General features: G+C 37.5%; 1 protein-coding gene across 1 annotated transcript in view; it reads left to right on the top strand.

Moving 5' to 3' along the window:
- Positions 1–16,208, top strand: part of LOC105539021 (cytosolic carboxypeptidase 4-like) — a 454,095-nt gene that overhangs the window by 330,145 nt on the left and 107,742 nt on the right. Inside the window, 2 exon segments of the mRNA XM_011979129.1 lie at positions 7,602–7,778; positions 9,470–9,532. Of these exon segments, the coding sequence (XP_011834519.1) occupies positions 7,602–7,778; positions 9,470–9,532 (240 nt within the window).

Below are 16,208 nucleotides of genomic sequence, written 5' to 3'. Positions count from 1 at the left end.
AGCTATTGCATAGTGAGAATCAAGAAGAAACAGAGAAGCAAAATTGCCCAAACACTAAATGAAAACTGGTCTTTGTTTACAATTTATGTAGAAAAAGTAGAAAATTATGATGGTATCTGCCTCTTCTAAGTCTGTTATTCTGGGTATGCAATTTACTATCTGCAAAATAGCTTCATTCCCAGGGTTAATGATAGTATTAAGAGGTAAAAATCTACCAAATCACCATTTCACCTGGAAATACCTCCCCTCTTCTCTAGCCTTCTTCACCCAGTCCATCAAAAATAGACTGCCGCTGATCAATACAACCACCCCAAGGCTTTTATAGCAGAATCAACAGTTATCCTCAATAATCTGTTTGCTGTAAGGCTCAACCAGAGTAATGATGATAAACCATAACAAGCTTAATAACTTAATCTTATTTAGGAAACTAGTTTAGTAAATTAAAGCATTCATCTGGGCAGTTCCTGTGGACCCAACCCATATAAAATAATCTCTTATGTGTGATACATCTTGAATCAAAAAAATCTACCATGGTCCAATCTTAAATGTAGAGTCAGTGTGTTTTTTACTTCTCTTTTTCCAAGAGAAGGTAATAATATTAATAGATAATTCCCTATATACACAGGGAAAGGTATAAGACACAGAACCTTAAAAAAGTCTCCTGTATGAAGCTGACATGAAATGGGGCGGAAGTCAGACATTGTAGGGAATGATAGCATGGGTTCTTATTAACTGTATTTTAATTTTTGTGTATGATTCATGTTATTTAATTAATAAATTCAAAAAATATTTTGAGGCCCAGATTAGCGTAAGCTAAGGTAAAAGGCGTAACATTACAGAGATAGGTATGCCAGTTTCTGCCTCTGAGAATAAGCACAGTGGTATTTAATAGCAATGCTGTTGAAGAGATTAATCCATCTATACATTAATACTCACCTATAAGGTCCTTTAACTGTGAATGGGTCAGTTGCGTGAGCCTCACTTTTCTCCCTTGTGAAATGAGGAAGTTATATTTTCTACATAGTTTATTACATCGAGTTTGTTGGTGCCTTGGGCTTCCTTAAAGGCGATTCATGGGCTACTATGACATATGTGGAAGTAGTGAAGTGAATATGGTTTGGTCACATCCCTTGCTTTCAACCCAAATAGCTTTGCTCTTTGAGGTCCCATATATTATATAACTCCCTCTATCACTGACACTCTAAATCTAGGACATAATGATCTGTAAATAATTATCTTAACACTGGTGATCTGCCTAAAAAGACTTTTGTGTATACAAATGGATCTTCTCAGAATTGAAAGGACCCACTCATTTTACAGATGGAAAAATTGAGACTCAGGGAACAGTGTCCTTGTAAGACAGGTTAATGTTATCATCATGATATCTGCCAGTGGTCAGCAGCCTGCTGATGCTGAGAGGCTGATTCCTTCATTACCATCGAAAGTGGAACAATTCTAAACATGTTAAACTTATCTAAGAGGTTTTTTTTGGTCATTCACCCTTAGTATTGAAGAGACAATTATGCGCCCTATTATATTTCAAATTCACTCTGCAACATTTATTTAGTTTTATTAATCAACTTTAATGGTACTACTTCTAGTTACGTTGGTATAAAGAGGTCAGTGAATCCTCTCTGCAAAACGCAAATATAAAACAGAAGAAAATTTTGAAAAGCAGCCCTTTTAAGACTCTGGCAATTGACCAAATACAGATGATAAATTGAGAAGCATTTATTCTTGAAAATTGCTGGAACTTCATGTAAGAACAGCAGGGGTCTGTAACCTTTTTGACTGGGGCTGCTCCTGACTCCACTCTATTTGGTCATCAAGCAATGCAGTTTTACCAACAAAAGGACAGCCACACACACACACACACACACACACACACACACACACAGAGCCAGAAATTTACAAGGGAGACCTTAGAAATGAGAGAGTCCTAGGAAAGCTAAGATAAGCTCTCTGTAAATACATGGTGTATTAAGCCATTCTTGCATTGCTGAGACTGGATAAGTTATAAAGAAAAGAGGTTTAATTAGCTCATGATTCTGCAGGCTGTTCGGGAAGCATAATGCTGGCATCTGCTTCTGGGGAGGCCTCAGGAAGCTTCCAATCGTGGTAGAAGGTGAAGGGGGAGCAGGCACTTCATATGGTGAAAACAGAGTCAGAAAAAGAGTCAGGGGGAGGTGCCACACACTTTTGAACTACTAGATCTCGTGAGAATTCACTCATTATTGTGACAACAGCACCAAGAAGATGATGCAAAACCACTCATGGGAAATCCACTTCTGTAATCCAGTCACCTCCTAGCAGGCCCCACCTCTGACACTGGGAGTTACATTTCAACATGAGATTTTGTTAGGGACAAATATCTAAACTGTATCACATGGATTATGGAAAAATATGTGTCTCTTCAGGGGAGACCCAAGAGAGCCCAGTGAGAAATAAAGCCCAAAGAGACATAAGAACTGCCACAATTTTGAATGTCTTCCCAAATCACCTACAAATCAATCAAGAGAGAGTGGAAGTCTTATGCACTCAAGATATTTGAGTACTACATTTGCCCAAATTATTGTATAACCACTATGCTAAGCAGCCACAGATGTCAAGCTAAATAATTTAAATAAGAATGTAGAAACTGTATAGAGACATCAGTGGCACACATTGCAGAGGAAAAAAGAAATAAATATTCTGCAGATTAATCCAGGAAAGTAGTTAAAAATTAAAAAACATTTAAAAAATAGAATCCAGAGATGCTAAAAAAAGGTATAATCTATGATGGCCAGTTTTCAAGCAAAAATTACAATTTTGTAAAGAATCAAGAACGTGAAATCCATCCTTACGAAACAAAGCAGTCAGTAGAAACAGAGTGGGCCAACATGGTGGATTTATAATTATTTCCAAGCAACTGTTAAAATATGTTCAAATAAGTAAAGATGTTCAAAAGTTAATGGCAAAATATGATGACCATTACTCAATATATAAGGAACTTTGATAGAGAATTAAAAACAGGAGGAAGCAGGGAAGGAAGGAAGGAAGGAAAGAAGGAAGTAGGGAGGGAGGGAGGGAAGGAAGGAGGGAAGGAAGGAAGGAAGGAAGGAAGGAAGGAAGGAAGGAAGGAAGGAGATAGTGTTGAAAAGTATCATAATCAACATAAAAAATTCACTAGATGGGATTGTCAGCAGATTTGAGATGGCAAGATAGTAAAGAATGAATCAGTAAATTTGATGATTAAGCCCAAATTATTCAATTCAAAGAACAGACAAACAAAATTAAAGAAAAGTAAAGAGCTGTAGAGACCTATAGGATAGCATAAAGCATATCAACCAACATGTAATGGGAGGCCCAAAAGGAGAGGAAAATAAATGTCTAAAAAAAATTTGAAGATATAATGAGAGGAGAAGATAGTATAGGAGGAACAAAACATATATGAGACATATAGAGACAAACAACAAAATGGCAAATGTAAATCCAAAAATATCAATGATGACATTAAATATGAATGAACAAACCCTTCATTCCAAAGGCAGAGGTTGTAAGACCAGATTTTAAAAATAGGTTCAAGTATATATTGTGTATAAATGACATGCTTTTGATTCAATAATGCAAACAGGTTGAAAGTTAAAAGATGCAAAAAGATACACCATGCAAATGGTAACCATAATAAAGATGATTATATTGACATAAGACAAAATATACATTAAAAGAAGAAATATTACTAGGGCTAAGGGTGCAATTCATAATACTGAAAGAAATAGTTAATCAGCAAGGTATAACAATTATAAATGTATGTGAATATATATACTCTGAAATACAAGAAGAAAAAATTGAAAGAAGGCATTTAAAATTTAATAATAATAGTTGAATATTTTAGTAATCTTCTCTCAGTAAGTGATAGAATAATCAAACAGAAAATTAGTGTAGAGAATACCTGATCTAACTTACATATAACAGTTCTTTTCAAAACAAAAGAATATATATTCTTTTTGAGTGCCCATCAAAATTTCTCCAGCATAGACCCTATAATAGGCTATAAAATAAATCTCAATATATTTTAAGGGATGGAAAACATGCACAGAATATTGACCTACACAACAGAATTAAATTATAAATTAACTTTCATAAGAAATCTGGGATATCTGTGAATATTTGGAAATTAAACAATGTGTATCAAATTAACTTATGGATTGAAGGGGAAATCCAATGGGTAATTAGAAAATATCTTTAAGTGAATAAAAATAAAAACTCAATATATCAAAATTTATAGTATGCAGCAAAAATAGTACATAGAGGGAACTTTGTAATTTAGAATATTTAGAAATGCAGAAAGATCTAAAATCAATAATCTAAGCATCCACATTCAGAAACAAGAAAAAGAAGTGCAAATAAATCCCAAAGTATAGGAAAGAACAAAATAAAAGCCAAAGTAAAATCAATGAAATAAAAATCATATGAACAATAGAGCATCCATAAATAACATGCTTTTTATTCAATAATTTATAGTTTGATTTCTTAAAATGATCAACAAAATGATCATCATTTAGCTAGACAGACAAAGAAAAGAAAGAAGATACAAGTTACCAAAATTGGGATTGAAGGAAGGGACATCACTACAAATCTTACAAAGTAAAAAAGAGTATCATTAACAACTAAATGCCAACAAGTGAATACATTCTTAGGAGAACACAGACTATAAAAACTGATTCAAGGAGACATGGACAATCTGATGAGGTTTATTTTAAGTGGAAAAAAGTAGAATTAGTAATGAAAACTCTTCCCACAAATGGAAGTTTGGGCCCAAATGGCTTTGTTGATACATTCCATCAACCTCTTAAGAACAAAATAGTGCTAATCATAAAAACATCCTTTCATAAAATAGAGGAGACACACTTGCCAACTCATTTGTGAGGCCTGTGTTACTCTGATACCAAAGCCAAAATGGGGACATCACAAGAAAAGACAGCTCCAGCCCAATACTTGTTATAAACAGACAATAAATTATTATTCAGTGCTGAAAAGGAATGAGCTATCAAGCCATGAAGAGACATGGAAAAACCTTAAATGGATATTACTAAGTTAAAGAAAACAACCTGAAAAGGCTACATACTGTATTTCCAGCTGTATGACATTCTGGAGAAAGCAAAACTATGGAGACTAAAAAGATCGGGGTTGCCAGGAATTTGGAAGGAAGGAGGGATAAATAGGTGGAGCAGAGGGGATTCTTAGGGCAGTAAAACTACTTTAGATAATACTGTACTATTGAGTACACATCATTATACATTTTTTCAAACCCGTAAGATGTACAGAACCAAAAGTGAAGAGAATCCTCATGTAAACTATAGACTTTGAGTGATGATGTTTCAGTGTAGGTTCAGCAGTTACAATAAACCTACTACTCTGGTGAGGGATGTCAATGATTGGGAGTCCATGCATGGACAGGAGTCGGGGGCATATGGAAAATCTCTGCATCTTCCTTCTCAGTTTCGCTGTGGACCTAAAGCTGCTTTAAATAAAGCCTTTATAAAAGAAAGAGAGAGAGAGAGAGAGAAACACAACCTATGGAAGAAAAAAATAGTTTCACTTAAGTAAAAAAGGTGAAGTCACTTAAACAATGTAAGAGTAAACTTTTGCAACATAGTACGCTAATGATAAATTAAAACTATTTGCAAGTATTATTGATCACTTTACTTGTAGGATATAGAAACAATATATTTACGTCTATTTGACCAGACCCCCAGGGCTCTGGACTAGCAGATTCTATTTATTTTAGCAAATAATTATGTAGTACCCTCTATGAGCAACATACTGCTCGATGTGTAGGGATTTTCCTCTGAGTAAGACACAGACCTGCCCTCATGGAACTTCTAGGCTTCTGGGGAGATAGAAAATAAACAACTAATATATACACAATAATTCAGTTGTAATTGTAATGAGCATTTTGAAGGAACAAATAGATTGAGTGATTATAGAAAGGGAGGGACAATGGTAGATAGGATGAAATCAATTAGGAGACAATTGTAGACACTCAAGTGAAGACAACATTAGCATTCTATCTCCCTTTTTTTAGATGATCTGTAAGTCTGGAGGCTATGTAGGAATTTAGAGATCATAGTAAATTACATTAATAATTATGCTAATATATTTATATAACATAATTTATAAGATAATTAATAATTATAGTTAACAGTTACATTTAACATGAGGACAGTAAGTACCAGAGATAGTAAGAGATTTGCTCAATGTTCTAGAAATTAACAAAACTACATCTCTTTAAAAAGAATTCTTTCATTTATATTCTCATTAACTTGTTATGCTTCTCTACTTTCTCGCTGTAATTTGTCTAAAAGCCTAAGGTTTCACTATTGTTTAATGTATGTAATTTAATATTATGTGTTAGTTTATGCATATTCCACCAACACTAAAATGAGAGAATCCTTTTTGTTAATGTCATAAAAGTTCTGGGACTAAGTGCAGTATTTCTGCTGACTCAGGACTGTGTATACTATCAACTCTGAGTCATTGTCCTCTGGGGAGGAGGTCCAGTGGCTGGAAGATCCCTTTCTGTCAATCGAGGTGTCAAGTGTCTAGAGATGCCTTCTAAATGGAGGTTAAGTAGTCATAAATAAAATATTTTTACCCCAAGAAAAGGTGGAATATATGAACCCAGAGAGGATGGATTTTCAAGAGTTTTGTAATTGATCAAGCCTCAGATTTTTGGCTTAGAAGATGAGACGAAAAGTTCATTTTGGCAATTATACACTCTTAGGAAAGAAGCGAACTATGTGTGCTTCTTCTCTAGAATCATCACTGGCCCCTTTGGCCTTGTGAAATAAGTGAACAGTCCCAAGTATGACCCTGCTAAGTAACAGTGAGGCTGGATGTAGTCTGTAAATTTCAAGTCCCTGTGAAATCTGAGGCTTTCCATAGTCTCAACTCTTTCATGTATGAGGCCAAGTGTATGTGTGCAAGCCTTGGTCCATAGCAATGCAGAAAAGTGGAACTGAAAGATTATGGAGTTGGCCAGTTGGTATTTGGATTCCTTTCCAGCAACTTTATAGTTTTCTGGACTTCAGCTATTTATTTCTAACTTTTTTTTTTTTTTTTTTTTTTTTTTTTTTGTGATGCAGTCTCACTCTGTCTCCCAGGCTGGAGTGCAGTGGAGCGATCTCGGCACACTGCAACCTCCGTCATCTGGGTTCAAGCGATTCTCCTACCTCAGCCTCCTGAGTTGCTGGGATTACAGGTGCCTGCCACCACACCCAGCTAATTTTTGTATTTTTAATAGAGACAGGGTTTCACCATGTTGGCCAGGTTGATTTTGAACTCCTGCCCTCAGGTGATCCACCTGCCTCAGCCTCCCAAAGTGCTGAGATTACAGGCATAAGTCACCGCTCCTGGCCTATTTCTAACTTTTCTTAGCCTGTTTCCTTATCTGCAAAATGATTTTTTAAAAGTGATAGTCATTTCTTAGGGTTAATAAATGATTTAAAGTAACAAGTGTTTTATAGATAGACGCTTAACAATGTTGAGAAGCTATTTTTATGATGACTATCCCTAGTCACCCACAACTAATCATAGTTTGATTTTTTTTTAAATTGTAGACTCTTCCCAAAATCCTTGATAAACTAGCACCAGCATTCACAATGAGCAGCTGCAGCTTCCTTGTGGAGAAATCTCGAGCCTCCACGGCCCGGGTGGTGGTGTGGAGAGAGATGGGGGTGTCCAGAAGCTACACCATGGAAAGCAGCTACTGTGGTTGCAACCAGGGCCCCTATCAGGTATGTGAGACTGCAGGACACCCATGCTTTCTGTCCAGCAGCAATACACAGAAATTACAGACAGCTTGTTCCTACTTTCTCACCTATAAGGGAGAGAAGGCTCCAAATAGAGTCTAGTCCTGCTCCCTTGCCTTGAAAAACTGGTTCAACAATTGCTTTCACCTGCAGGATCATCTATGTTGATCCTAGAAGCAATGAGTGCATGCTTTCCAATTTAGTTCTTCAATCAGCTGCCCTCACCAGAAAGCAGCAAGGAGCCTTTGACGTGCATCCCCAACTTTTACAGAACCTCTGTCTGCCTGACTCTGTTATATGCACAAAATTCTTGCCTTCTGCAGCAAGTGGACTAGTTCTATATACATCATAAAGAGCATAGGTCAGTCTGTAGATATTGTTGGTACATATATCTATTGTGTTTCCATCTTCTGTGCTGATCTAAATCTGTAGCTCTCTTTGTTATCCTGCTGTCTCCAGAGCACACAAAAGTGTGTGCACGGCGTGGGTCTCCCAGAATGAGTGGGTTTCAGACTCATATGCTAGCGTTGAGAGAAAGTGCTCTTGTATAAATCACATTCTTTCTACAGCTATATTAACTGCATGAGCAGCTGGATAGCTGCTACAGCAGGCTGTTCTGGCTGCTTTTCCCACTCCCCCATAGAGAAGCATAAATAAAGGATATTTTGACAGTGCCAGGGTAATAGACTCTTGTAAATTTCTTAGGCAAGCTGACAGACTGCTCCTCAGTGACTTCCATTCAACCCCAAGAATACCTGGACCTCACCAGCATTGAGCTCATTGTGTTAGCTTTGATAGTCTCCTGGAACAGCTAGGAAGCACTTGGCACCTAGGCAATCCCGAGCTTGTAGAAATCTGTTAGTTACCGAGGAGAGTACAGGGTGTGACAGGCGATGCACATTATCTAACTTCTCACATGGTCGAAGATTTTTTTTAACTCAGGGCTATCAAACCACCCATGTTGACTATTAATTCTGTCAAATAGCCACTTAGTCTAAAGACTTGCTTCAAATAATTGTTTTGTTACTGAATTAGTAAATTCTTAGACTGAATTAATCCTATTCACCCACATTAATGTAAATGAAGAATAAGAAGAGCTGAAATCATTGGATGAGCATGAGATTGGTCATCAAGAGATCTCACTCTTTCACTTACCAGCAGTGTTGAAAGCTACTTACTTCTAGGAACCTATTTTTTTTTCATATATCAAATGCAGATTTTAATAAGGACTCCTTTTATCCTACCATACAAGATTTTGTAAGGACTAAAAGAAAACATATATGTGAATGTACTTGGAGGTTATATAATCAGGAATCTGTTCACTCCCTTGTTCTTCAAAGCATATAAGATTGGAAAAAAAAAAAAAAAGCTTGAAATATTGTGACTTTCAGGCCTTATGGACATAGGTTTTGTCTCTCTCTGTGTATGTGTCTTGATGGGAAGGGGCCTGTCATTTATTTTAAGGACAACTCCATGTAACTCTTCAGAGATTTATTGGCTTCATGACTTTCATTGAGTTTGTTTCTCCAAGCACCGATTCAAACTAACAGCTTCTAGTCACATAAGTATCAACGATGGCATTGGAAACTCAGAGCTGGAAACTCAGAGTCCTCTGGAGCTGTTTGAAAACTAAATGACTCATCGGTCCAGGCCCTCACCAACTCTCTACCATGCAGTGTACATAGAGGCTGTTGGAGAGGACAAAGAATGTAAGGGCTCGCCCAATGGATGGCCTTCAGGTATTGGCACAGCATTTATCCCGTGAAATTTTCCAAATGGCTTTTGCATGGAAGGAAGAATGGAGGGAGAACTGGCTAGAGAAAGCCCTAATAGTGCCAGACCTGGTTTTGGTTTAACAATCCCATTCTCTATATGAAACACCTCTCCGAATGTATTAGTTTTCTCCTTCTCTTTGTTTTCCTGTCCTTACAAACATTGTTGAGTAACTGAGCAGAATCACAGGCAGTGAGCAAGGGCATGGTGAGTAATTTTACATATGGGAGGGCCCACCCCATGGGAAGGAAGCCAGTCCGGAGTTGGGTGTTTTGGTGATTTTTGTGTGAGGTACACAATGCAGTCTATGAGCTATAAAGCAGCATAGAAATTTCCATCCTGAACATATTGCAAATGCTTTTTGTACATTGGGAAGCTGAGTCCCAGTTGAGTCTTGAGGTTATTATTCTAAGGTCATCTTTCCATTTTTTGTTTAGTGTTACCATTTATCCAAAAGATGGAGGATACTTAAATACACCCGTGAGGGGCATTCTTTCCTTCCTTCATACGAATATAAATATTTTTGCAGTTTCTCTGGTTAATGCAGCTTTAAAGTAGCTCCAATCATTTCTCCCCCAGCACACTAAGTACCTGATTTGTTAGTATTGAGATGAAATATAATTTCTTACAGTGACATTTATATTGGAACTACATTAAAGAACATAAGCTATTACCTTAAAATAATGATTATTAATATGATATTTTCTCTTCTATTTTCCAGTCTATAGTTGGCTAATTAGAAAAAAAATTATCCTGCTTTTGTTTCTTTGGGATACAGTCTCTGTTGCTAGGTCATACACTTAGATCTATAACTTGTATTTAATGTGGAAATCCCACCCACTGAGAGATTTACTTTACCTATTAGGGACGGGCCCAAAGCTATTGAGGCTGTTGAAGAAAAAGCCAAAATGGAATGATGCATCCTTTGGGGGCTCATTTTTTTTAGAGGCATCCAGTCTATGTGGACAGCTGTGGGCTTTACACTGCGTGTTTGTGACCTGAGGTCACATATGTGGTGTGTTTGCATACACAAAGGCATGTGGCTGGGCCCCAGGGGTTGCTGGTAGCTTAGGAGGAGGATGTGAGTCCCTCTACCCAAGCAGGCTGTCGACTTACTCCTTGCAACATTGCTAACTTGGACAGCAAAGTGGATCTTAGAGAAGGACAGAAGACGGTAACTCAGCTGAGGTTTGAAGAGTGACTCAACCTGTATTTAAATTCTCTACCTGCAAGTTACATCCTTGTATTGTGGGACCTTCCTGCAGTGCATCCACTCTACCACCCACAAGGGCTCCTTTAATAACACAAATCTATTCAAGTCACAGTAATGCCCATAATCCTTCTAAGTATCTTTGTGTCTCGATAAAATTCAACTCCTCATCGTCATGAGTAAGGCCTTTTACAATCTCTTCTTTCATTTTTTTATACTCAATGCTTAGTATAGTATAAAGTAGGTATTAAAAATGATGGCTGACAAGTGAGTAAATAAGTGAACAAGTAAATGAATGGCAATTTCCAAGCCCTTAAATGATTATCCTCACTGTCCTTGGGTAAGTAGAAAAAGAGACAAAATTATTGTTGTCCACATGTGATCAGATGCCATTCTAAAATGGAGATTTTAAGAGACGTTGCAATGGGCGGAGATGGAAAATGTGTGGGTGAAAGAAGGAAAGACACAAGAATGCAGAGTTGAGACCTCTCAGACCTGCCACTAGATATGATTTGAGAGCACCCAATGGATTATTTCCCAGAGTAAGGCAATTCTAGTTCAGGTGTGGAATCCCTTATGGCCACATTCTAATAACAGATGATAATTAGGCAGAAAGAATTCCATCCATACACATAGTAGATGCTGTGGTCCACCCTTGAGATCCCTCCTTAGGACCCAGGCACTCATTTCCCCTGGTTGTTCACAGCTGTGTCTATAACCAGGAATTGCTTGTAACTCAAGGACCTCATCTTGCCCAAAAGGTATGGCTCCTCCCTACCTGCAGCCTACATCCAATAGCTGATCTGTGGGGATACAAAAACCTTATCTCTTTGCCTCAGTTGGGGTGACTCCAAAGGGCCATTCCAGCTCTAGATCTCCCTATAGGATTAGCTGGCACCTCTGTTGCAATTCCCTTGTAGTTCAACCTCCCCTTCTGCCCAACCTTGTTTCCCTAGTAACTCACAGGTATTGTTACAGTAAGCACTCCCCAAAAGTCCTTCTATATGCAAATCTCAGCATCTCCGAGGCTGTTTCCTGCTGTAAACAACTTAAAACAGTATTTCAAAAAGGCTTAGATTAGAAAACACGCATGCTGGAAATAGGCACTTAAGTTATTGGAGATGGTTTAGTGCGGATTAATTTCATATAGGAAATTCAATCATTGGAACTCCATGTTCAAGGCTCCCAGTGGCCCTTCATTCACTCCACTTGCCTTAGCTGTTTAGGGAACAAAGCGCTCTACTACAAAACTAGAGATTGCAGATCAGAGCAGCGTTTCTTGCAGTAGCCCAGACTGTAGGCTGGATATATTTATTTTCTGTAGCTGCCATAACAGATTACCACAACCTGGATGGCTTAAAACAACATAAATCTGTTCGCTCACAGATCTGGAAGATAAAAGCCTGAAATCAAGGTGTTGATAGTGCTATGTTCTCTGTAAAGGCAACTGTTTCATTCATTTCTTTGAGTTTCTTGTATTGCCAGAAATCCTTGGTGTTTTTTGGTTTGTCAATACATCACTACAATTTCTTCCTTTATCATCACATGGCCTTCTCTACTTGTGAGCCTCTATCTCTGTGTCTCCCCTCTTCTTCTTATAAGGACACCAGACATATTGGAATAAGAGCCCACCTTACTCCAGGATGACCTCATCTTAACTTAGTTAATTATATTTGTAGTGACCCTATTTCCAAATAAGCTCATATTCTGACATTCTGATAAGGAGATAAATTTGGGCGTTGGGCAAGATACCATTCAACCTAATAAACTGGGTCACACAAGAAAATATAAAATTCTTTCCAAGAATTAGGGAAGGTTTTTATTTCTGTCTCCATATTGCCATGCGGTGAAGCCCTAAATGTGTTATAACAGTTCTCATATTCTGTCTACCTCATGTTGAGGAAAATGAAAAGTTTCAGACTTTCTTGGAACATCTTAGAAGATAAATTTGAGACTCATGGCATGTATGAGTGCTGATTAAGGCTGCTCCAGTGTTATAATACACAATGTGAAGGTAGCAATAATGATAACAAACATGTCTATCATACTTATTGTGTGCTAAGCCCTTTACATCTCTTAAATTACTTCATGTCTGCTATTGTACAACAAAGCACTACAAAATCAGTTTTATTATTATTCTCATTATTACTATTTTACAAATGAGGCCACTGAGACAGAGAGGTTAAGTAACTTGCTCAAGGTCCCACAACTAGAAGCTTTCGAGCCAGAATTTGAAGCCAGACAGATAAGTTGCTGGGATCTTTGCTTTTACCTCATGCTTTCTGCCTAGTAGAATGTGGTTGGTAAAAGGGGCAGAAGACCCACCTTCCACACTTGGCTGTCATTAAGCAGCTCTGCAGCAACAGGTGAGCCACTTAACCTCTCTGGGTCACAGTTTTCTTATTTATAATAGGAAGACAGAATTGGAACTAAAAGATAGGTATGGTTTCTACTACATTATGTTGACCAAGTCTAACTTTGCTGGGTATCCAAGGGACTTATGGATCACCCAGACCAGGGTGACCCAGTGTAATGTTGAAGCCCTTAAAAATCTTCTGCAATTTTTCTTGAGTATGCATGTTTTTCTAGGAAGAAAGCACTCTGCTTTTAGCACGAATTAGCTAGTTGTCAAGTGACTTTGGCTGTTCTATCCACTATTTCCCTTCTCCTTTTCATTTTATCCTGGCTGGTCTTTATTTCACTTTTCCAGAGTATCCAAAGAGGGCTGAGAAGAATGTCACACACGAAGTGGCAGCTTTCCATCAGCAGGGGGAATAAGGAGCAGAGTAGACCTTCAGTGAAACAGCCAATTTGTTTATATCAGGGAACCTCCTAGCTTGCTTCCTTTTCTCATTTCACTTCCTCTTGACTTCTCTCCTTGTCTCATCAGACAACCATTGCTCTCACACAGTTCTTTGGACTTGCACAGCTCAGATGGGACACTTCTCCTCCATAAGAGTGTCCTGAGCTGCAGAATTGCCTCTGTATCAGGATACACACACACAAACACACACACACACACAGATTCTTTTTCTCCAACACACAGGTATATGTATATATCATACATATATACACAAACATGCATCCATATCAATGGTTTTTAATCATAGATATATACAAGAAAGCAGAGTTTTTTGTTTAGTACGGGCTCCTGCATCAGATGTAGAGTTCCAGGGAGAGCTCTACATTTCACAGTTGTGACCTTGAGACAGTTCCTGACTTTTATGAGCTTTAGTGGTAAACATGGTATTCCTCATAGTTCCTACTTCATGGAGATGCTGTAAAGACTGAATGAGCTACTGCCTATAAGACGTTTATCACCATTTTCATAGTAAAAACTCAATACATGTTTACTGTTTGTATTTTTATTGATTATTAGGATCATTAATGGTGGTTTTCTTTTTCTATTTTAGATAAAGACACTTAGGCTCCAACTCTTAACCATAATCATCTTATTCCAACCTTCCTAATTAGAAACTTTGGGGTCTGAGATTAAGACTCTGAGATTTTATGAAGTGTAATATGCAGCCAGGGTTGAGAACCACAGATTTTGGCTTTCATAGACACTAATATCCATATACCTATATTTATAGGCTTAGCTACATCCAAGTGATGTCTGTATGTATCATTTAGACATTTCCTTTATTATCCACTCATTTATTCTATCTATCAAAGTTCCTGTGCTACATAATCTATATTATAGTTAGTTTGTATGTGAAGTCCCAGAAAAGGGAAGGGAAAGAGGACAATTAGTGAGCCTTCTTCTAGGAGAAGAGAAAGAAAGGCATGAAGAGTTGAGGCAGGGCAGGAAACAGATTTAAATTTCCCCAAGATTGCTGAATTTAAAAGTCTATTCTAATTATGAGCACAATGCAAAAATATTTTAGATCACTATTCTCAGAATCATTTTTACAGGTAACCTATAAAGGAATATAATTTTGATCTTTGAACTGGGGGAGAAGGTGTCTTACTTTCATTAATGTAATCTGAGGAGAGTTGGAGGACCACCTCAAACTTAATGTGCATGAGAATCACTTGGGGAGTTTATAAATTGCAAATGTTTAAATTGCAAGAATGTCTGAACTCTGTGTCCCGAGATTTCTTGATCTGGGGCATGGTCCAGGAATCTACATTTTTGCAAGTGTCCCTGGACATTCAGAGCCTAGCTCCCAGAGACCAGTTACTGAGAGACTGAGGCAGGATAGTCAGACCAGATGTAAAAGGTAAGATGTTTTGAGACAAGTTTTTGTTTTTCTTCTCTTGCTTCTGATCTTCTTTGGGATAGAAAATTTCCCATGGCTTTTGTCACGAAGTCTCAAAGTCTATTCCTGCTCCCACTTTTACTTTTTATTTTCTTCATCCATGCTTTTAGGTAATTAGCTTAATTCTACTACAAGAAACTGTCTAATATCCCATTGAGAGTTTAAAGATGTCTTTGTTTCTTTGTTTTCTCTAGCTCCTGGGACACTCCCAGGTCAGGGTATTTTAAATCGGTATCTTTGAACAATCTTCTTATGTGGACTTTCAAGAGTTTAAGAACAGATACATATAAAATTATTTGTTTGCTATGTATAAGTTTTCTGGGGAGAATACCTGTATTTCTAAAGTTATTCTTAAAAGGGTGAGCAACGCCTCCAAAAAGATGAAGAGATCATGCCCTAACTTACTGACTCCAGGATCTCTAGAGGGTCCTTTACAGTCTCCTAGTTTTTGCTCTTAAATCAGCTCCAGAAGTGCTTGGCTTGACTTTGTGAAAATCAAATGGAGGCTTTAAATCCCTGACTGTTTCTACCTACTTATCAATTAGCACAAGAACAATGAAGCATCTCATTAAATGTGTGTTGGATTAAGCAGTCTAAATCTTCTGTGACTGCATGGGATGCTAATCTTCTTAGGATGCTCTGTCTCACAAGTGGTGGTATAGGCCCTGGAGCAGAGCATCAGCAGCACTTGGGATTTGTTAGAAATGCAGACTCCCAGGCCCCACCTACTGAATCTGCATTTTAACCAGATCTCCAGGTGATCCATGTTTCCCATAAATTTGAGAAACATGGATTTTGAACACCCTTGGTCAAAGAGGTGAGATAGACTGGAAAGAGTGAAGGGTCAAGCATAAGAAGTTGGGGAACTCCAACTTTTCTGTTAAGGCAAGGATATTGTTCCCAGAAATTTTTTTAATGACAATGAGATGCTGTATATATCATAAATATGATTTAAAAGTTGAAAATAAGTAATTCCTAGTATGCGATACTTTGTTGATCTATGCCAACATTTTAATGCTACATAAACTGTTTGTTTTGTTTTATTTTCACTCCCATATTCTCTAATACCTTTCCCTTCTCAAAGTCTTGGAAAAGAGGACAATTTTCCAATTGCCTGTTTTGCCATTGGAATGCCATTTTATTTCTTTGTAAATACAAATATGAAATCCA

Source organism: Mandrillus leucophaeus, unplaced genomic scaffold (assembly GCF_000951045.1).
Source record: "Mandrillus leucophaeus isolate KB7577 unplaced genomic scaffold, Mleu.le_1.0 Scaffold1037, whole genome shotgun sequence".
Classification (NCBI taxonomy): domain Eukaryota; kingdom Metazoa; phylum Chordata; class Mammalia; order Primates; family Cercopithecidae; genus Mandrillus; species Mandrillus leucophaeus.
The sequence above is the reverse complement of the archived record's forward strand: the minus strand, read 5'-3'. Positions and strand labels throughout refer to the sequence as shown.